Below are 22430 nucleotides of genomic sequence, written 5' to 3' on the forward strand. Positions count from 1 at the left end.
AAATCTAGGTTGTGCCTTTAGATTTCGAGAAAATAAACAACTAAGGAATAATATTTTACTTCTCTCATTGACTTCTCAAAACCTGGCCTCGTCTGTTGGAACAGTTTCTCAAGCAGTCCCAGAAGTCTTGCGATGTTGCGCCTCTGGGTTAAGAAACTCTGTGATACAGCTGTCATTTTCAACCAAGGCGTTCCAAAAAAGTATTATGTCGGTACGCAGATCTAACTGGCCAAATTTCCTGTCACTCTTATGAATTCGGCTATTTTTGACCAATGGTGTGGTCGACCACACCTCCCCTATTTTCCGGTCGTCACTAGTTACCACAGCCACAAAGTCTTCACCCCGCAAATTTCAACCATTTATCTTTTTAAAATGTGATTTTAAACCTAACGCTTACCTTAACTACACTGACAACTTTATGCCTAATCCCAATCTTAATTGAGGACAAAATAGTTAATATTTGATTTCATAAATGTTTACGAAAAAGCCACATTTGACTGTGTGACTGTTGTAACTAATGGAAAAGCTTATTTCCTACGTACGCCATTCGCCCTGCTGGAGTGGCGCCTATATTTTTTGTGTTACACGTGTTCCGTCAATATCGCTGGATTTCTATAGTTGAATTAACTTGACTTTTATTTTCAAATATCGTGTCGGAACGGAAATTTCACATTTTAAAGTGAGGGCAATGAGAGCGGAGACGTAGTTATTTATTTAGCGACTGCTAGCCTCGACACATTTACCGTGAACTATTTAACGTCAGTAGAACATGCCCAGACTGGACATACCAGGCCTATAGGTTGCGATTCTTTCAGACATGGATTACATTTTCCCACGGAAACTTTTCCCGGTTTATTTCAACTCTGGGCCCCCCAGTTCTACGCATAGACATAACGTCGGAGGTTGGGGTTCCTATGGTCAAGTGTTGGACGTAAACGTCCCTCTACACGAGGTGAGTTGTGATTATGAAATCGATGCACCTTCTAGCTCACTATGTTTCTCCTACTATGCTAAGGATGATCGTAGGCCAGAGTCTTGTTTAAAATCACTTTCACCCTGAAAATCCTTTGCTATTTTTACTGAAGTTTTTTTAAATGTATTTATTTTTGAATAATTTTAGAATGACAGTCTACCAAAAGTAGATTGGAAGTTTGAATCTCAACACCAAGTGAAGGGAGAGCCTTGGGTGCCAGTGGAACCTATAGCAATACCACTTCTGCGACCAAAAAGAGGTAGTGGCCCGTCAGTGCATTTCCTATTGTTTGAGAAGGATACGTTTCTTAGACAATTGTTACTTTTGTTACTGTCACTCATCATTTGAACTGAAATATAATAATTATTATTTTTTAGGCCCCAAATGGTCATCAACAGCTCTGTCAGATCCTATGGACTTCTCAGAGCATGTAACAACCTTTTTTACTTCCTGATTTAAAAAAAAATAAAAAATTCCACTGAACACACACTGATATAACGTGATTTATATTTGGATGGTTTCTCCTTTTGTAGATGCAGAACTTCTACCAGTATAAGTACAAGGATGCTTTTTGCACAATGAGCCATATCCTGGGGGAGAAATTCGACTTTGGACAGGGGAGGAGAAAGGTGACTGTCCTGATGTCTATTCCCCCCCCCACAATAATTTTTTTATATGGAATGAAGTTTAACCACCTGTTTTGTAATTTTCCAGGGAAGTGAAAAAAATGCTGTTCACATGTGGCAGATGGAGCACTTCATGCACACATTTAAATACAAAAAGTAAGTACATAGTGAGGGACTCTAAGCCTTATGTCCTAGCCGAGACACTGCTCAACAGCGAGGCGCTCCACCAATGGGCACTGTATACTTTTATAGATGTAGGCTGTGCACATCACATTCACCCTGAGGTGATTTGAAAGTCCCTGCTATGCAATACCCTGATCCTACCATGGCATTTCATGATGTGACGGTCCCATGTTAGTGGCCAGTGCTGTGGTGTCGGCTTCTGATTCAGTAGTCATCAAGCGCACACAATCCCCTTTTCATCCACTCTACCGAGAAGGGTTATTGCTCAGCAAGAAGCTGTTGAGTCTAGAGAACAAAGTGGGAAATTCCTTCTCCGCTAATTATTTTCCTTGGTGGTGCCCTCTGACTACCAGCTCCCCTGGTTGTCCATCCATCATTGCATTCAAGTTTATAGAAAAGGTTCTCTGTCCTCTACCTGGGTTTATTTAAAAGGTTCTCTGTCCTCTACCTGGGTTTATTTAAAAGGTTCTCTGTCCTCTACCTAGGTGCGAGTTAACTCATTTTGGGCGGCAGGCCAAAAGGTACCACAACCTGTTATCAGATGTGATCCATGACATCCCTCCAGCCCTGCTAGCTGATCATCTCCATGAGGAGCTGACCTATCAGAGAGGGCAGGAGCAGTTCTCTGACCACGCCACAGGGGGTGCAATGGGGTACATTCCCTTTACCAATACCAGTAACTCTCAGCAAGGCTGTCTGGTGTACCCTGGGAAAGCTGGCCTAAACAGGCTTAGTATCCTTCAATGTAATCTTATCAGGAATATCTGTCTTGAAATATTTTTACTGGTGGCCTGCCCTTTCCCCCTTGCATTGACGCCTTCCCAACCTGGATAACAAGCATATGGGATATTTTTGGTGATTTTATATTTTTGCACTTATTCATTCACTTTAATTCAACCCACCACATAAAAAAAAATCCTTAGTGCAGTACCACAGACTTCCACCGGGTGGTGCTAGAGTACCAAGAAGGGAAGCCTCCGTGTTTTGATGTGAGCCACAAGCCTCTCTCATTCCAGCTCAATGGTACAATCAGACAGATCACCATCGGCCTTCAGCAGGATGAATGTAAGCACAGTAACATCATTATCATCCATAAATGCATGTGCAATATTGTATCCTGTTTTTTGATGTTCAACTCAGGAAGTAGGTTTAACTGAAATTCTAATTTCCAAGGGGAAAATTTGGAATTTCAGGTTACTTCTTGAATTGAATGAATGAAATCGAGTTGACCCTAATTCAGGTCATGTTTTCTTCGTCTATTTCCTTTGTCTAGTTTTGAGTTAACTTTTTTTGGGGGGGGGGGGTTTGCCCCTCTTCTCCCCGATCTTGTCTCATCGCTGCAGCTCCCCAACAGGCTTGGGAGTCGAAGGTCGAGTCATGCGTCCTCTGAAACATGACCTGCCGAACCGCGCAACTTAACAACCGCCAGCTTAACCTGGAAGCCAGCCACACCAATGTGTCGGAGGAAACACCGTTCAATTGGGACCCGGGGTCAGCCCACAGGCACCCAACCTGCCACAAGGAGTCGCTAGAGCGCGATGAGCCAATTAAGCCCCCGCTCCCCCCCTAACCTGGATGACGCTAGGCCAATTGTGAGTCGTCCTATGGGACTCCTGAACATGGCCAGTTGTGGCACAGTCTGGGATATGAACCGGGACTGTAGTAATGCCTTAGACCGCTGTGCCACTTGGAAGGCCTGTAGTTTTGAGTTTTAACCATTTGTCTTGCTGTTGAATGGACATGCAGCCCAAACTCTTTACATGAGTTTGCAGTGTTAAACTGGCTGTCTGGTGAACTGACTCTGTCGTTGTGTTCCTACCGTAGGTCACGTGGGGGTGCGCTGTGACCACCTGTGTGGTGTCTGGATGGTCAGTGAGAAGGACATCCCTGAGTCTCTGGAGGTCATTCAGACCAAGCAGCCTGCTACATGTCTCAGTGCCAGGTAGGTTGGAGCAGTGTGACTGTGTGAGTCTCTCCTTCTGTAAGAAAGGTAGCCCTCGGCCGGCCGTCGTGTAAACCGGCCAGCCATGGTCATTGCATGTCTTGCGAGACACGTGTATGTATGTATGGTATGTATGTGTGTGTGTGTATGTGTGTATGTGTGTATGTGTGTATGTGTATATATGTATATATGTATATATATATATATATATGTGTGTATGTGTGTATATATATATTATATATATATTATATATATATTATATTATATATATAATATATATATGTGTGTGTATATATATATATATGTCTGCACGATGTGGGCAAATAATCGAATAGCGATTGGTTAAACATTGACCCACTTGGGTGAACTGTTGGAGTCATAGAAATAATATCATTGATTCATTGTGCACCCCTAGTATATCTGAACACAATATTTGTTAGCATTTTTGACGTTATAACAGCCTTCTGCTATAGGCCGCTCTGCCTTCTGCTATAGGCCGCTCTGCCTTCTGCTATAGGCCGCTCTGCCTTCTGCTATAGGCCGCTCTGCCTTCTGCTATAGGCCGCTCTGCCTTCTGCTATAGGCCGCTCTGCCTTCTGCTATAGGCCGCTCTGCCTTCTGCTATAGGCCGCTCTGCCTTCTGCTGTAGGCCGCTCTGCCTTCTGCTGTAGGCCGCTCTGCCTTCTGCTGTAGGCCGCTCTGCCTTCTGCTGTAGGCCGCTCTGCCTTCTGCTGTAGGCCGCTCTGCCTTCTGCTGTAGGCCGCTCTGCCTTCTGCTGTAGGCCGCTCTGCCTTCTGCTGTAGGCCGCTCTGCCTTCTGCTGTAGGCCGCTCCGCCTTCTGCTGTAGGCCGCTCCGCCTTCTGCTGTAGGCCGCTCCGCCTTCTGCTGTAGGCCGCTCCGCCTTCTGCTGTAGGCCGCTCCGCCTTCTGCTGTAGGCCGCTCCGTCTTCTGCTGTAGGCCGCTCCGTCTTCTGCTGTAGGCCGCTCCGTCTTCTGCTGTAGGCCGCTCCGTCTTCTGCTGTAGGCCGCTCCGTCTTCTGCTGTAGGCCGCTCCGCCTTCTGCTGTAGGCCGCTCCGCCTTCTGCTGTAGGCCGCTCCGCCTTCTGCTGTAGGCCGCTCCGCCTTCTGCTGTAGGCCGCTCCGCCTTCTGCTGTAGGCCGCTCCGCCTTCTGCTGTAGGCCGCTCCGTCTTCTGCTGTAGGCCGCTCCGTCTTCTCCTGTAGGCCGCTCTGCTGTAGGCCGCTCTGCCTTCTGCTATCGGGCCTTTTAGGTCGTTCTGTTTGCTGTCATAGTAAAAAGCTTTGTTCTCCTCTACTGTTTTAGCGCTGGTTCTGAATGTGTGGTGATTAAAGTGCTGTCTGGCCCTGACAAGCCTGCGTCTGAGGAGATGGACGCTCTAGCAAGCTAGTTTCTGATGACTGTAGCTATGATTGTTCATCACATGTATTGTTCATCACATGTATTGTTCATCACATGTATTGTTCATCTTTATGATAGGTTTTCTCTGCGTATGTCACTCTGATTTTAGGAATAGTTTTGGCAGTCAAGTTAGTATTCATCATTATGTGCGGTTTCTACAACAGACCACGATTACTTTCCGGAAGTATACTGAAATTCAAATTCTCTTCAATGCTTTTTGAATTTTAAGAAATGGAATTGGAATGTGAGTGTACTTCCTGACTTGACTGTACTTTTAAATGGAATTGGAATGTGAGTGTACTTCATGAATTGACTGTACTTTTAAATGGACCTGACCCCAACCGACCTTGCTACAGACTCTTTTTAAAGTGTAAACCTTGGTATAAACAGGTGATGTTGTTGTGTGTTAGTCCCCATGTCCAGGGAGAGCTCCTGGTGGCCAGTGAGAGTGGAGCTGCCTATCTATGGACTGTGGGCCGAGGGTAAGAGGCTTGGATATCTGTCACTGAACTCATGGCCCTGCCACAACTATCTACCCTTCTCCTGTTCTCCATGACCCCTCTCCCGAAGAAAAGTGTACACTTTTCCACCATTGTTAGATCCACGAATGGGACTGTTGCCGGTAATAGGCTACACCAGCGGGCGGCAACCTTTTTCCGTGTGGAGTGACAAGTTGTCGTACAATTTCTACTGATCTGCGTTTAATACACACATTTTCCTGGAACAGTTTAATTTATAAAACTCTTCATATCTAAAAAAAACAAAAAAAACAATCACTGTCATGTGGTTAGTTATAATTCTATCTAAATGAAAATGATACAAATCCAACAAACTTCTATTGACATTTTCTATTATGTAAAAATAGCCTACATTAAGCAACAAAAACACATCTATCTATCTATCCTGGTGGATAAAAATAAATATCCTGTAAATGACATTGGCTATGCGTGGCCTGTCTGCAAGCAACTATTAACTTGGTCTGGCCCGCTGTGTTGGGCCTTGCAACATGACATTGGCTATGCATGGCCTGTCTGCAAGCAACTATTAACTTGGTCTGGCCCGCTGAGTTGGGCCTTGCAACATGACATTGGCTATGCATGGCCTGTCTGCAAGCAACTATTAACTTGGTCTGGCCCGCTGAGTTGGGCTTGCAACATGACATTGGCTATGCATGGCCTGTCTGCAAGCAACTATTAACTTGGTCTGGCCCTCTGAGTTGGGCCTTGCAACATGACATTGGCTATGCATGGCCTGTCTGCAAGCAACTATTAACTTGGTCTGGCCCGCTGAGTTGGGCCTTGCAACATGACATTGGCTATGCATGGCCTGTCTGCAAGCAACTATTAACTTGGTCTGGGCCCGCTGAGTTGGGCCTTGCAACATGACATTGGCTATGCATGGCCTGTCTGCAAGCAACTATTAACTTGGTCTGGCCCGCTGAGTTGGGCCTTGCAACATGACATTGGCTATGCATGGCCTGTCTGCAAGCAACTATTAACTTGGTCTGGCCCGCTGAGTTGGGCCTTGCAACATGACATTGGCTATGCATGGCCTGTCTGCAAGCAACTATTAACTTGGTCTGGCCCGCTGAGTTGGGCCTTGCAACATGACATTGGCTATGCATGGCCTGTCTGCAAGCAACTATTAACTTGGTCTGGCCCGCTGAGTTGGGCCTTGCAACATGACATTGGCTATGCATGGCCTGTCTGCAAGCAACTATTAACTTGGTCTGGCCCGCTGAGTTGGGCCTTGCAACATGACATTGGCTATGCATGGCCTGTCTGCAAGCAACTATTAACTTGGTCTGGCCCGCTGAGTTGGGCCTTGCAACATGACATTGGCTATGCATGGCCTGTCTGCAAGCAACTATTAACTTGGTCTGGCCTGCTGCGTTGGGTCTTGCAACATGACATTGGCTATGCGTGGCCTGTCTGCAAGCAACTATTAACTTGGTCTGGCCTGCTGCGTTGGGTCTTGCAACATTGTATCAACTATTAACTTGGTCTGGCCCAAAGCAGCTTGTGCTAGCAAACTTGCGTGCTGCCCGTCTCGTCTCGGGGCGTGTAGGGCGTGCTGCTCGTCTCGGGGCGTGCTGCCCGTCTCGGGGCGTGTAGGGCGTGCTGCCCGTATCACTAACAGTGTTCCCTCCTGTCATATTGTAGTTTGCAGAAGTTCCGTCAGGAGTACAGTAACCTGTACTTCAATTCTAAGTCGTCATGGAGATGGTGTGACTTCTCTGGCCACCCCAGGGTGATGGTGTATGCTGACCGGACAGGTGTGGAGCTCACTGATATCAGGGTAATATGACACAGTGTTGATTTGACAAACCCGTTTCCTAACATTTCTATTCTGGATGTTTTAACCATATCAGATAATCTCTTACGTGTTTACAATTGGAAATGGAACAATATGACTGCTATTTAAAAAAAAACATTTTTTTTTTTTTAATCATCTTGGTTTTGAGAAATATGAAGTGACCTGAAGTTTGGTAGATGTTAACTTTGTGTGTGTGTGTGTGTGTGTGTGTCTCTGTCTTTACAGACCAAAGATAGTTATAGCCACACGCTGTTTCGTATCGGCCAAACTCCTGACTGTAAGAGTGGAGAGAGAGTCATCCTGTCCAATTACCTGAGAGATGTCCACACCTTCCACCACCTCGTCACCACACAGGTGCAGTACCTTTTTTAAATTAAAATTCTAATTGACCTATCGCATCAGGGCTCTACAGTGCCATTTAATTTTTATTTGCATATAGCGCCTAAATGTTTTGGGTTCCTGGTTCACGTCACAGTTCTGGAATGTATCCGGCTGTATTCCAGCTCTAAGGAACAACTCTGTGTCACAAGCCTCACAATGGGCCACATTGACAACAAACGACTCCTGCTTTTGACCTACCAAACGACTCCCGCTTTTGACCTACCAAACGACTCCCGCATTTGACCTACCACGCGACTCCCGCATTTGACCTACCACGCGACTCCCGCATTTGACCTACCACGCGACTCCCGCATTTGACCTACCACGCGACTCCCGCATTTGACCTACCACGCGACTCCCGCATTTGACCTACCACGCGACCCCCGCATTTGACCTACCACGCGACCCCCGCATTTGACCTACCACGCGACCCCCGCTTTTGACCTACCACGCGACCCCCGCTTTTGACCAACCACGCGACCCCCGCTTTTGACCAACCACGCGACCCCCGCTTTTGACCAACCACGCGACCCCCGCTTTTGACCAACCACGCGACCCCCGCTTTTGACCAACCACGCGACCCCCGCTTTTGACCTAAAGAAAAGCCAAACCAATCAAGTTGTTGTGAGTCCGTTTCCTCAGATGTTCTTGTGATCTTCGTTATTCACAGCACTCTGCTTACGTCATGGATGAGCGTTCCCCCTGCCTCCCCATGATCCAGTGGGATCACATGATGGAGCACCCTCCCATGTTTTCCCAGGTCGTGGCGGGGTTGCCGTCGGGGGGCGGGACTACTAAGGTGCTGCTGGGCTCTCAGAGATCACAGGAAGTGATTCTGCTACAGTACTCGGGTGTGTACAGTCGGTCTAGAGTGTGCGTGTGTGTGTGTGTGTGTGTGCGTGTGTGTGTGTGTGTGTGTGTGTGCCAGGTTGGGGTTTTTGTTTGAGTAAATCCTGTGCATCAGTCTACTGCTGACCAACCAGTCTTACTGTGCACCTGGATAAAAAATAAAAAACTTTGTCATTGAGCCTGGAGTTCCTAGAGCACTTGCAAATAAAACAAATACTATTTGAACCCAGATGCACTATTGTAAAGTGGCTGTTCCACTGATGTCAGAAGGTGAATTCACCAATTTGTAAGTCGCTCTGGATAAGAGCGTCTGCTAAATGACTTAAGTGTAAATGTAGGTCTGTCTCACTGAAGAGAGATGCATAACATAATGACTATTTGATCAATGTTATTTTCTATTATTTAACCTTGGGAGCAAGTCGGTTAAGAACAAATTCTTATTTTACAATGACTGCCTACCCCGGGCCAAACGCTCCTCTAACCCGGACGATGCTGGGCCAATTGTGCGCTGCCCTATGGGACTCCCGATCATGGCCGGGTTGTGATTCAGTTCCGGAATCGAACCAGGGTGTCTGTAGTGACGCCTTTAGCACTGAGATGCAGTGCCACTCTGGAGGCACACATGACTATTGACTTTCTATAATGTCTACTGTTGGGGCGGCAGGGTAGCCTAGTGGTTAGAGCGTTGGACTAGTAACCGAAAGGTTGCAAGTTCGAATCCCCGAGCTGAGAAGGTACACATCTGTCGTTCTGCCCCTGAACAGGCAGTTAACCCACTGTTCCTAGGCCGTCATTGAAAATAAGATTTTTTTTCTTAACTGACTTGCCTAGTTAAATAAAGGTAAAATAAATTGTTCCGTCTGGTTTTCCAGGTGGTAGGGAGGAGGCCTGCGTCACCAGAGGCCCACCTCGGGCCTTGCTCAGCCCCAGAGACAGCCTTGGACACCTGCCTGTCCAACTCCCCCACAGACAGCACCATGCCCAGGACAGACTAGCCAAGCCTGCTGCTGGTAAGCACTGTGTAAATAAAGGCTGTTAATTAAGTGGTATTAAAAATATGTCCCTAAGTTTGTTAATGGGATGTTATTGTAGATGCGTTTGGTAAGATGCCACAGTCCATATGGCAAATCCATCATCACTTCAATGTTTACATATCTGGAGAAATGACTTTCAGTTGAGTTTTCTCATTGAGCTTAATTAGTGAAGTTGGTGCTTTTATGTTGAATAGGCTCATAAACTCATTTTTCTGTCCTTTCAGGTCTTACCGTCATCCATCAGAGCCGAGCCAAGGAGGACTGTATCTGTGTGCTGCAACTCACTGAGGCCGGAGACATCTTTTACCACACACTAAAGTCCCAGACTGAGTCCTTCAGTGAAGACGACCCACCGACGCCAACCCAGAACTCCGTGGGACCCGAGGGACGTAGCGAAGACGTACAGAGACTCAAACAACCAGTTGAACCGTTAAGACAAGGGTGCAATCAAACGTTAGGAACCCCAAGAAGCAGTACCCTAGATGAGACATGGTATTCCTCTGGACCCCCATCTCCTGTGGATGACTCTGGGTTCGAGGGAAGGGGGCAGCCGTGGGACACACCTAGGGCGGGACTGGAGATGGTTATCAACGACCCTCATGACGACCCGTACCCGTGGCAAGCAACAAACACAGGATTAACTGATACTCAGGAAACCTCTGATATAGTTCCTACAGCCCGGTCTTTGGACACTAATGTTAACATTAACCCCGTCAGGCCAAAGGCTAAAGTCAGTGATGAGGCTCTGTTGGTTTGGAGGAAGTGGTTCCTCAAACTGTTCAAGTGCCCCTGGGAGCGCCGCCATCTCCCGCACAAGACCACAAAAACCAAGGATCTTCTACCCGACGACAGCCTTCGGAGAGACCCGTTGGAAGATCCCTGTCGTCGGACCCTGAGGGAGGACCTGAGGGAGACCATGAGGAATGGAAATGTTCTCGTCCACAGGAACACCTGTCTCAAACCCCTGGCTCTGGTCCCTGTCCCGGCACCCGTGGAGCCCTCTGAGTGGGCTGATGTGCTGAGCGAGAGGATGAGTGCATCGTGGGAGCCTGGGCTGGGGGGATGGAGGAGCTGGTGGGAGGAGAGGCTGGGGCTGAACCGAGAGGAGAAGGTAACCCATCTCTATTCTTATTTTATCATGTGTGTATCTGGACCACGTTGTCCAACGCTGCGCTGCAAATATGACATCAATAGAGCTGACCGTGATTTCCTTGTTCAACATGTCGGAAAGGCGTGTTTTGTTCAAGTCGTTATCTATCTCAATGTTCCAAAACATTGTTTCCTTCTGAATGCTCCCGCTGAGGTGGTGGTTATTGTGAACGTTAGGTTTTCACCCTGACTATACATTTCCCAATTAGGACAATGGAGATATTGATTGACATGTACATTGGTTGATTTTGAAGGTGGAGGCTCTGCGGAGGAAGAGGAGGAGACAGAAACGGGCAAAGGCTCACAGTCGTATCGACCTATCGGGCAGCTTCACCTCGTCCGTCAGCTACCAATCAGACCTGGACAGCGCTTCTCTCTCCGGTTGGTCGTCGGCAGCCAGTCAGTACGCCAGCTCCGATGTAGACAGTGTGGCCACAAGCTGCGACAACACCAAGTGGGTCACCCTGTCTGAGCCGGGTACACCGAGGGCTACCACACCAACACCACAGACCAGTAGCTCACAGCCCACAACACCTCGTAGGGAGTTTGGTTCAAAACCAACTACACCACTGGACCAGCTTAGTAGTTTCCTCTCCCAGCCCACTATCCCCTATTCACAGAGCAGTAGTAGTTCACAGCCCACTATCCCCCATACACAGTTCACTAGTTCCGAGCCACTGTTTACACCCAAAAAACAGCCCACCATTGGTAAGTCGTCTCCCTGGACAACAGCAGGTACTGACTCCAGCGCGGCGGACATTTTGAGAACGGTGGTGGGAACCCAGAAGCCCAAGAATCTGGATTATTTAAATTCTCTTTTTGGATCCCAGGAGCCTATGGATGCCTCACAGGAAGCAGGATTTAACGAGAGCAGACATAATACTCCTTTGGCCACCTCTTCTCAGCTGTCCTCCATCTCTACTTCACAGAGGAATCTGAAAGTGGGATTAACCTCCTCACAACCCAAAAGGAAGAAGTCTCGTATGGGTTTCTGATCTGAGTATTGATCGATGTAGCCTCACATCCCAACAGTTCTTTTTCAAATGAGGAGATTATGATGGATGGAACTATGGCGAGGATCTTTTTCAACCTTTGGTTGTTTTTGTTGTTGGTTGATTTCACGTGTTACGCGACAGGACTGTGATGTGTGAATTGGCTATTGAGAGATTTCTGGAATATTCTAGAAACCAAAAGCATTGAGTCGCAGATTATTATTATTTTTTTGGGGGGGGGGGTTTGTTAAAATAAAATCTATATGCATTAATATTGTTCTAGACCAGCATCTTATCTATTATCTGACTGAAGCAGGTTTGGTTGAGCGACTGACTTTGGTCATGTGACAGTACAGGAAGTGTGAGTTGGCTACCGACTTTGATTATAAGACATTTCTAGACCTCGAGCATCACTCCATGTTGTCCAGTTATTGCCTCCGGGTTGCTATATTGCAAGTCGTTGTGTTCAAATAGGCCAGTACAGGCATAATCTGACTGAAGCAAAACATTTCAAATAAGTAATTATGATAGTCAAAATCAAAAAGACCAGAGATTCAGATGTCCAAAATAGTTTTTTTTTAGTTTTTTTGTTGTCATACAACATTGGCAAAAAATTACAAATAAGTTAATATCTACAAAGGTACTTAATTCACAGCTTTTTCTTTTTACATTATACAAATTTACATTACGAGAAACTCCATCCCATACATTTCTTCCACAGAGCTAGCTACATACCAGCCAAATATAAGTTACCCTACAATCTAAAAAAAGAATTGGCAAATTTAGAGGTTAACAAGACCACACACACGTGTTGCTTTTCTGTATAATAACATGCAAACAGATGTCGTCTCTTGACAGTTGAACCTTGTAGAGGGATAACCGGACCATCAGGCAGTGAACACAACTCAACGATAACGTACGTTGCATAGTTTTCCTATTACATGTTCTTACTCCCCAGACAAGTCTATTGTACCTTGGCTGTGTTCTATTGTGCATCCTAAATGCTACATGATATTTTCTATAGCGCACTACTTTTTGGCCCAGGGCTCATTCGGCTCTGGTCAAAAGTAGTGCACTGGATAGGATACTAATTTGGGATGTGGAATGTTACAAATCCAAACATGCACCAACAACACTTTTTTTTAAAAGCTACATCTACAACAACAAAATAGTTTAAAACGTTTTATCTTTGAGTTGATGGATTCCGCTGCCTGTCAGGATTAAGTTTCCCCATAAATGTATTTTTGTTTAGCTTAAAATAAGATAGATACTGTGGCTCAGTCGGTAGAGCATGGCGCTTGCAACGCCAAGCGTCGTGGGTTCGATTCCCACTGGGACCACCCATACGTAAATGTAGTGGCCCCAGCCGACTTGTAAGTCGCTTTGGACAAAAGCGTCTGCTAAATGGGATATATTATTATTATTATTATTATTATATTATATTGATTGGTTTGTAACAGGCCACACACTGGTAGCCCTTTTGAACTAACAAAATTAAATATGTTATATAGGAAAGTTTTTTTTTCTTTTTTTTTCTGGGTTATATTCACCAGGAACCAAAATGGGCTGTCACATGTTAAACGTGACTTCCTAAACGTGTCTAACGCTACGAAACGTTTCACTAATGAACATAACCCGACGGTATAAAACGGTGGTTGTGGAAGCCAGGCACTGTGGCTCCTTCACAGGGGGTTGGGACGGTGGTATTTGTTTCGGTGGTTGCTTCGGCAGCTGAAGTAAAGAGGAAAGTAAGGTCCCTCTGCATCAGAACCCAGGGAACTGCTCAAGCTCTCCTCCCCAGAACTCATGTCTTCACACGAGTCCTCGCTGAAAGAACAAAAAAAGGGGGGGGGGGGGGGACAATTGAATACGTTAATATTTAATTAGTTCAAATCAAATTTATTTATATAGCCCTTCGTACATCAGCTGATATCTCAAAGTGCTGTACAGAAACCCAGCCTAAAACCCCCAAACAGCAAGCAATGCAGGTGTAGAAGCACGTTGGCTAGGAAAAACTCCCTAGAAAGGCCAGAACCTAGGAAGAAACCTAGAGAGGAACCAGGCTATGAGGGGTGGCCAGTCCTCTTCTGGCTGTGCCGGGTGGAGATTATAACAGAACATGGCCAAGATGTTCAAATGTTCATAAATGACCAGCATGGTCAAATAATAATAATAATAATAATAATAATAATAATAATAATAATAATAATAATCACAGACAGAACAGTTGAAACTGGTGCAGCAGCACGGCCAGGTTAGTTCTCATCGTTGATCCTGTTTGCAGTTAATGTATTTCATCCTTACTATTATTGTTTGACTACAGGATTAATCCCAACCATTCAAGCCATCTTCAGAATGTGGAGATGAAACTGGTTGTGCAACAATGTGGTTGAGCTGTTATGGCAACTGGTTGCTAGGCAGGTAGGAAGTGACAAGTCACTGACCCGCATACATGTCATGTCTTGAGTAATGGTGAGCAACGTGAAGGAGCCAGGCAGACAGGGATGGGCCTCTGTAGAAAGGCTGTAGGGCTAGGTTAACTGACGCAACAGGCAGGGCCGTGACGTCACAGAGCGGATGAAACCCCCTCCCTTACAAGTCATAGGTTGCACACAGGATTACTATAGTATACTGTAATAACTGAAACTAGGAGTGGCCACACACTGGAGGCGTGGGGCTTAATTGTCGGGGGAGGTATTTAAATGTGCCCTTAAACTGAACCAAAAATATAAAATGCAACACGTTAAGTGTTGAACTGAGTATTTGTGTAATAAAGCCCTTTTGTGGGTCAAAATTCATTCTGATTAGCTGGGCCTGGTTCCCCCAGTAGGTGGGCCTGGTTCCCCCAGTGTCTGGGCCTGGTTCCCCCAGTAGGTGGGCCTGGTTCCCCCAGTGTCTGGGCCTGGTTCCCCCAGTGTCTGGGCCTGGTTCCCCCAGCAGGTGGGCCTGGTTCCCCCAGCAGGTGGGCCTGGTTCCCCCAGTGTCTGGGCCTGGTTCCCCCAGTGTCTGAGCCTGGTTCCCCCAGTGTCTGAGCCTGGTTCCCCCAGTAGGTGAGCCTGGTTCCCCCAGTAGGTGAGCCTGGTTCCCCCAGTGTCTGGGCCTGGTTCCCCCAGTGTCTGGGCCTGGTTCCCCCAGTGTCTGGGCCTGGTTCCCCCAGTGTCTGGGCCTGGTTCCCCCAGTGTCTGGGCCTGGTTCCCCCAGTGTCTGGGCCTGGTTCCCCCAGTGTCTGGGCCTGGCTCCCCCAGTGTCTGAGCCTGGCTCCCCCAATGTCTGAGCCTGGCTCCCCCAGTGTCTGAGCCTGGCTCCCCCAGTGTCTGGGCCTGGTTCCCCCAGTGTCTGGGCCTGGTTCCCCCAGTGTCTGAGCCTGGTTCCCCCAGTGTCTGAGCCTGGTTCCCCCAGTGTCTGAGCCTGGTTCCCCAGTGTCTGAGCCTGGTTCCCCCAGCAGGTGGGCCTGGTTCCCCCAGTAGGTGGGCCTGGTTCCCCCAGCGTCTGGGCCTGGTTCCCCCAGCGTCTGGGCCTGGTTCCCCCAGCGTCTGGGCCTGGTTCCCCCAGCGTCTGGGCCTGGTTCCCCCAGCAGGTGAGCCTGGTTCCCCCAGTGTCTGGGCCTGGTTCCCCCAGTGTCTGGGCCTGGTTCCCCCAGTGTCTGGGCCTGGTTCCCCCAGTGTCTGGGCCTGGTTCCCCCAGTGTCTGGGCCTGGTTCCCCCAGTGTCTGGGCCTGGTTCCCCCAGTGTCTGGGCCTGGTTCCCCCAGTGTCTGGGCCTGGTTCCCCCAGTGTCTGGGCCTGGTTCCCCCAGTAGGTGAGCCTGGTTCCCCCAGTAGGTGAGCCTGGTTCCCCCAGTAGGTGAGCCTGGTTCCCCCAGTGTCTGGGCCTGGTTCCCCCAGTGTCTGGGCCTGGTTCCCCCAGTGTCTGGGCCTGGTTCCCCCAGTGTCTGGGCCTGGCTCCCCCAGTGTCTGGGCCTGGTTCCCCCAGTGTCTGAGCCTGGTTCCCCCAGTGTCTGAGCCTGGCTCCCCCAGTGTCTGGGCCTGGTTCCCCCAGTGTCTGGGCCTGGCTCCCCCAGTGTCTGGGCCTGGCTCCCCCAGTGTCTGGGCCTGGCTCCCCCAGTGTCTGGGCCTGGTTCCCCCAGTGTCTGAGCCTGGTTCCCCCAGTGTCTGGGCCTGGTTCCCCCAGTGTCTGGGCCTGGTTCCCCCAGTGTCTGGGCCTGGTTCCCCCAGTGTCTGGGCCTGGTTCCCCCAGTGTCTGAGCCTGGTTCCCCCAGTGTCTGAGCCTGGTTCCCCCAGTGTCTGAGCCTGGTTCCCCCAGTGTCTGAGCCTGGTTCCCCAGTGTCTGAGCCTGGTTCCCCCAGCAGGTGGGCCTGGTTCCCCCAGCAGGTGGGCCTGGTTCCCCCAGCGTCTGGGCCTGGTTCCCCCAGCGTCTGGGCCTGGTTCCCCCAGCAGGTGAGCCTGGTTCCCCCAGTGTCTGGGCCTGGTTCCCCCAGTGTCTGGGCCTGGTTCCCCCAGTGTCTGGGCCTGGTTCCCCCAGTGTCTGGGCCTGGTTCCCCCAGCGTCTGGGCCTGGTTCCCCCAGCGTCTGGGCCTGGTTCCCCCAGCGTCTGAGCCTGGTTCCCCCAGCGTCTGGGCCTGGTTCCCCCAGCGTCTGGGCCTGGTTCCCCCAGCGTCTGGGCCTGGTTCCCCCAGCGTCTGGGCCTGGTTCCCCCAGCGTCTGGGCCTGGTTCCCCCAGCGTCTGGGCCTGGTTCCCCCAGCGTCTGGGCCTGGTTCCCCCAGCGTCTGGGCCTGGTTCCCCCAGCGTCTGGGCCTGGTTCCCCCAGCGTCTGGGCCTGGTTCCCCCAGCGTCTGGGCCTGGTTCCCCCAGCGTCTGGGCCTGGTTCCCCCAGCGTCTGGGCCTGGTTCCCCCAGCGTCTGAGCCTGGTTCCCCCAGCGTCTGAGCCTGGTTCCCCCAGCGTCTGGGCCTGGTTCCCCCAGCGTCTGGGCCTGGTTCCCCCAGCGTCTGGGCCTGGTTCCCCCAGCGTCTGGGCCTGGTTCCCCCAGCGTCTGGGCCTGGTTCCCCCAGCGTCTGGGCCTGGTTCCCCCAGCGTCTGGGCCTGGTTCCCCCAGCGTCTGAGCCTGGTTCCCCCAGCGTCTGAGCCTGGTTCCCCCAGCGTCTGGGCCTGGTTCCCCCAGCAGGTGGGCCTGGTTCCCCCAGCAGGTGGGCCTGGTTCCCCCAGTGTCTGGGCCTGGTTCCCCCCAGTGTCTGGGCCTGGCTCCCCCAGTGTCTGGGCCTATGCCACCCATGGCTGCAATTTTACTTTTGAAATGGTAGCGTTTTTATTTTTTTTGTTCAGTATAGTATTCAGTTGTCTGGGGATTTTCCAACGTGTTTTCTGTTGTCATACAGTGTGTGTGTATATAGCTGTGTCCTCTCCAAGAATGTACTTTTCAGGAATGCATGCCTACCGTCAATGTGTTTTTGATGAGCACGTTGGAAGTATTTCTTCCTCCTACAGGTACAGTATTCATCATGTATTCCTGTTTACCTCTGGTCCCAGCAGTCCTCAGGAATGGTTGCCAGTTCAGGGATGTTGCAGTAGCTGGTGTGAAGGTTCTGAGCTGTCCTTCTCGACACGATCCAGACCAGCTTCTTATTGTTGGGTCTGCTACATTCAGGGGAAGAGTAGTCAGACAGACACTTGGCCACGAGCCCCCTCCAGTGTAGCAGCTCAGTGTCGGTGATCTGTAAAAGAAGACCAGGACATCCATAACAGTGGACACCATGGTAACATAATTGACAGGGTCAGCAACCATTGGGCAACCAACCGGATTCCAGGTGTTGTCAAAGGATGACAGTTTGAGAACTTGAGGCCGAGAATGTAAAAGGGCCCCTTTAAAAAAAAAATGTCCTCCAATAAGGGTCAGTTGTCATATGAGACCTTGTGCACGAGGGCTTTAGGGCACGCAATAGGTAACACTGGTTCCAGGGCAACTAACAAATGTGTGCAAATATGACAGGAAACTGATTGTGTTACTTTGTTAACCAAAGGAATACTTTTAAAGTTATTTTGTGATAAGTTCTCAAGGCCTTTGACACGATAGTCATGGTTTACCTTGAGATGTCTCTGAATACTGTGTGCTATTTCTAGCATGTCAACAGACTGCATGGCTTCAATCTCTTGAGTGAGGAGGGACAGGGCCAAGACGGACGGCTAGAAGAGAACACAGAAGAAGAAAAACATGCATCACAAACTGCTGCCTAGAGGTCTACTGGAATATGTAAACTAGGCCTATAGACGCTGGGGACTGCTAATGCTCTGGGGTCACGCCTTACTTTAGCTTTGGAGAATGTGATGCGGCAGAGGCAGGCTTTGAGGTGGGCCTCTAGTGTGTCGAGGTTCAGGGCCTCCTTCCTTTATGAGAGACGAAATTCATTTGATTCAGTTCGATGGGAAAAACAAGGTTACTAGGCTACTTTGTTACATAACTGATTGTGGGGAACATGTTATCTGAGAGTGTTCAGTAATGCTGTTCCAGTAGATAAAACCAGTGCTGTCCTTTCACAGTAAGGAATAATGTCACTATGGAAACAATAATGGGGGTGGGGGGACGAGCTCCGATTTGGTATTTTTATTTGTGTATAAACTCAGCAAAAAAAAAAAAAACTCCCTTTTTCAAGACCCTGTCTTTCAAAGATAATTCATAGAAAATCCAAGTAACTTCACAGATCTTCATTGTAAAGGGTTTAAACGCGGTTCCCCATTAACAATTAATGAATGTGCACCTGTGGAACGGTCGTTAAGACACTAACAGCTTACAGACGCTAGGCAATTAAGGTTACAGTTATGAAAACGTAGGACACTAAAGAGGCCTTTCTACTGACTCTGAAAAACACCAAAAGAAAGATGCTCAGGGTCCCTGCTCATCTGCGTGAACGTGCCTTAAGCATGTTGCAAGGAAGCATGAGGACTGCAGATGTGGCCAAGGGAATAAATTGCAATGTCCGTACTGTGAGCCGCCTAAGACAGCGCTAGAGGGAGACAGGATGGACAGCTGATTGTCCTCGCAGTGGCAGACCCTGTGTAACAACACCTGCACAGGATCGGTACAGGATGACGACTGCCCGAGTTACACCAGGAACGCACAATCCCTCCATCAGTGCTCAGACTGTCCGCAATGGGCTGAGAGAGGCTGGACTGAGGGCTTGTAGGCCTGTTGTAAGGCAGGTCCTCACCAGACATCACCGGCAACAACGTCGCCTATGGGCACAATCCCACTGTCGCAGGACCAGACAGGACTGGCAAAAAGTGCTCTTCACTGACTTGTCGCGGTTTTGTCTCACCAGGGGTGATGGTCAGATTCGCGTTTATCGTCGAAGGAATGAGCGTTACACTGAGGCCTGTACTCTGAAGTGAGATCGAGGTGGAGGGTCCGTCATGGTCTGGGGCGGTGTGTCACAGCATCATCGGACTGAGCTTGTTGTCATTGCAGGCCATCTCAACACTGTGCGTTACAGGAAGACATCCTCCTCCCTCGTGGTACCCTTCCTGCAGGCTCATCCTGACATGACCCTCCAGCATGACAATGCCAGCAGCTATACTGCTCGTTCTGTGCGGGATTTCCTGCAAGACAGTAATGTCAGTGTTCTGCCATGGCCAGCGAAGAGCTGGACGTCTGGTCGAGAGCCACACATGCTCTGAAACACGACCCTGCCAAGCTGCACTGCTTCTTGACCTACTGCTCGCTTAACCCGGAAGCCAGCCGCACCAATGTGTCAGAGGAAACGCTGTCCAACTGGCAACCGAAGTCAGCTTAGAGACGCCCGGCCCGCAACGAGTAGAGCGCAATGGGACAAGGAAATCCCGGCCAGCCAAACCTTCCCCTAGGGTGGCAAGTAGCCTAGTGGTTTGGGTGTTGGGCCAGTAACCGAAAGGTTGCTAGATCGGATCCCTGAGCTGACAAACCCACTGTTCCTAGGCCGTAATTGTAAATCAATAATTGTTCTTAACTGACTTGCCTAGTTAAATATAGAAATAATTCAAACCCAGATGACACTGGGCCAAATTGTGCACCGCCTCATGGGTGTCAAGGCCAGCTGTGACAGCCTGGAATCGAACCCGGGGCTGTAGTGACACCTCAAGCACTGCGATTTCCCCCCCCCCCCACCCCTACGAGATCCCAGTTGTCTTGACAGCACCATGATAAGAAGTCGGGCTGTGACGTTATGGAGTTTTGGACGACCGTGATTGGTCAGATATGGTAATTGTGCCAGCCCTAATGATAAGCCAGATATGTCAACAGCTGCTTAAAGTTCATGTCTAGTTCATTATGTCACCATTTCTATCTACATAATTAGGCTATTTGTTTCTACCTGTCATAATGGGCGCCTTACCTGTCTGAGGTGTGTGAGCGTGTGATTCTATGGTATAGGTGCAAAAAGGTTAAGGCTGTAATGGCTTCGAGTTGGAAGTTGAGTTTCTCGGAAATGATCTTCTCCATGCGAGTGAGGTCCGAGACCGTAAACTTGCACTGGCTGATACGAATAAGTTCATTGGTGGAAGACAAGTTACAATCCTCTTCGACTGCTTTGGCTGCGATGTGGAGGCAGCTGATGCTAATGCAGGCTAGATGTTTGGGTTGGACCTGAAGAGGAGTCACACACACACACGCACACAAAGGCTTGTAATTAGTGGACATATGCAATCATTAGTCAAGCCACCTCCCTTTTCATTTAACTTTTAAATGTCCATGCTAATTTTTTACATTGTCATGGTTGTTTTTGTCAAGAAAGGAGAACAAAATGTTACATTTTAAAGGGTTGAAATTCTTTCTGCAGTCTGCTTGTATTTGGTTTTTCATCTCACCTTCATCATGGCCAAAAATCTATCTAGCAGGTTGACTGCCAGAACGAAGGTCTGGGTACTGTACCCAAAGAAACTGGTCAGACTCCAGAGGTCCTCCACTTTGACGTCCCTACATTTAGCTGAGATTCCTTGGCTGGCATTCTGTAATTTATAAAACCATTTTAGACATTAAATGTGTATTAATATGTAATAGGTGATAGTTTAAAAATATATATTTGTTTAACCATAATGTTATGGTTACAGGATTTATATTTAACAATTTATTTATAAAAATAATAATAATATTGATCGTACAGCATATTTACTAAACTGCAGTGAATAGCTACCTCTCTGGTCGATTCGATCAAGTGGAGTCCCGTTTCTTTCGGAAGATAATTCCTCTCCTGTTCAAAATTGGTTTTCAGTTCCCTCATAAGTTTAACGGCTTCCATCTTTTAGACTGTATTGTTACAGAAATCTGAAATCCTTCCACTGTAAAACAACGAGTCTGATGTTAATGGTTGTCCGTTAACGTTACATTCATTCACCCAGGCGATAGGTTCAAGGTTTGCCCCCCTCTCTCTCAACTGGGATACGGTGTCAGATGTCTTAGGTTAATAACGCTTACATCAGAACAAATCCCATTTAAGAGTGAAAAACAGTTTATGCCAAATGTTTTATGTTGTGAGACACTAGAAAAACGGATAACACAGCTAAACGGCGTTCGCTTGAATCTATTCGATGGCAAATAATGCTTCAGATCGTCGACGGGGTGGGGGGGTTAATCTTGTTCTCGCCTAGGTCAGAGTTCATTCCCTGTCAATTCCCTTCGATTTTCATAGATCTTGGTGTTCAATTGATATACAATTTTAGTCTAATAATAAAAGCAGGTTGCAGCTACGAGTCGGTGATGTAAAAAAACAACATGTTTTTGAGTAAAATCTCGACTGCTCTATGAGGAAGTAACGCAAACTACACCAGCCAGGGTATAACGTTAGCTAACAGAGAAGATAAATAACAAAGCCAAGGCAGCGAACTGGGTTATCTAGATTTTTCGCTGTGAGAAAATCAATTGAAGATGCCCAATTTCATCGACAACCATTAAAAGGCAAAACCAATAGATTTATAGTGCCGTTTTAAAATCATCATCATGATTAAAAAAACAAACATTTAATCCTGGCTTCAGGAAGGAATTAATTGAACTAGATAAAATAGTCTTACAATAGCATTAGAACATTTCACATTACCTCACATCTATTCAGTTTTCTTGCATCTCGCGTACACTTTATGAATTTCAATATTTACCTGTTATGATAGTTACATCGATATATTCTCACGCTCCTAACTATTGTTTGTTCCTTGTAATCTCTAGTTTCTCATTTCTTTTCTCTTTTTGTTGATGTTGAGAATTTCCACACCCAGAAACGGACGTCAATGTCGCGTTAGCCAATCACGTCCGTAGCTATCCACCTTGTTTTGACTTGTCGAGGAAAGTCTGCCTCCTTTTGTAGTTTACTACTATTTGGTACTTATTAAAGAGTTGATAGTGCTAGACACATTTTATGTTGTAATAAGTAACGTGGTTAAACATTACTTATGAATTACAATGGATTTAGTACGGAGGGTTGTTTTTCTACACCAGCTCGATATTGACACTTCCACGAACCAATCATCTGTCTCCTTTTTTTCCGTTCAAATAGTCCGCCCAAATTGTTTTATTTCTATTGGATGCCTGGACAAACCCTTTTACTCACGATTGGT

At 48.0% G+C, this 22430-nt stretch overlaps 2 protein-coding genes across 4 annotated transcripts; one reads left to right on the forward strand and one right to left on the reverse strand.

Annotated features, from left to right (window-relative positions):
* The first annotated feature begins 549 nt into the window (after nucleotides 1–549).
* taf1c (TATA-box binding protein associated factor, RNA polymerase I subunit C) lies at nucleotides 550–12269 on the forward strand. Of its 2 annotated transcripts, XM_064977295.1 has the most exons (15): nucleotides 550–952; nucleotides 1121–1232; nucleotides 1351–1403; nucleotides 1507–1602; nucleotides 1688–1755; nucleotides 2268–2515; nucleotides 2719–2847; nucleotides 3607–3724; nucleotides 5552–5623; nucleotides 7304–7439; nucleotides 7683–7811; nucleotides 8509–8689; nucleotides 9560–9697; nucleotides 9946–10832; nucleotides 11125–12269. In XM_064977295.1, the coding sequence occupies exons 1-15, from the start codon at nucleotides 818–820 to the stop codon at nucleotides 11863–11865; spliced, it is 3243 nt and encodes a 1080-aa protein (XP_064833367.1). In that variant the 5' UTR covers nucleotides 550–817; the 3' UTR covers nucleotides 11866–12269. The 2 variants fall into 2 exon arrangements, with proteins under 2 accessions (XP_064833367.1, XP_064833368.1); XM_064977296.1 differs by lacking the exon at nucleotides 550–952 and having other exon boundaries at nucleotides 1176–1242.
* Nucleotides 12270–12423: 154 nt separating this feature from the next.
* Nucleotides 12424–22094, reverse strand: LOC135548064 (cyclin-G2-like). Of its 2 annotated transcripts, none has more exons than XM_064977298.1 (8): nucleotides 21917–22094; nucleotides 21017–21161; nucleotides 20691–20831; nucleotides 20219–20469; nucleotides 18161–18239; nucleotides 17940–18038; nucleotides 17373–17569; nucleotides 12424–13689 (listed from the first exon to the last, which is right to left on the reverse strand). In XM_064977298.1, exons 2-8 carry the CDS (start codon nucleotides 21119–21121, stop codon nucleotides 13545–13547), a joined length of 1017 nt encoding a protein of 338 aa, XP_064833370.1. In that variant the 5' UTR covers nucleotides 21122–21161; nucleotides 21917–22094; the 3' UTR covers nucleotides 12424–13544. The 2 variants fall into 2 exon arrangements, with proteins under 2 accessions (XP_064833370.1, XP_064833369.1); XM_064977297.1 differs by having other exon boundaries at nucleotides 21975–22093.
* Between the last annotated feature and the right edge of the window lie 336 nt (nucleotides 22095–22430).

This window comes from Oncorhynchus masou, chromosome 11, assembly GCF_036934945.1.
Source record: "Oncorhynchus masou masou isolate Uvic2021 chromosome 11, UVic_Omas_1.1, whole genome shotgun sequence".
Classification (NCBI taxonomy): Eukaryota; Metazoa; Chordata; class Actinopteri; order Salmoniformes; family Salmonidae; genus Oncorhynchus; species Oncorhynchus masou.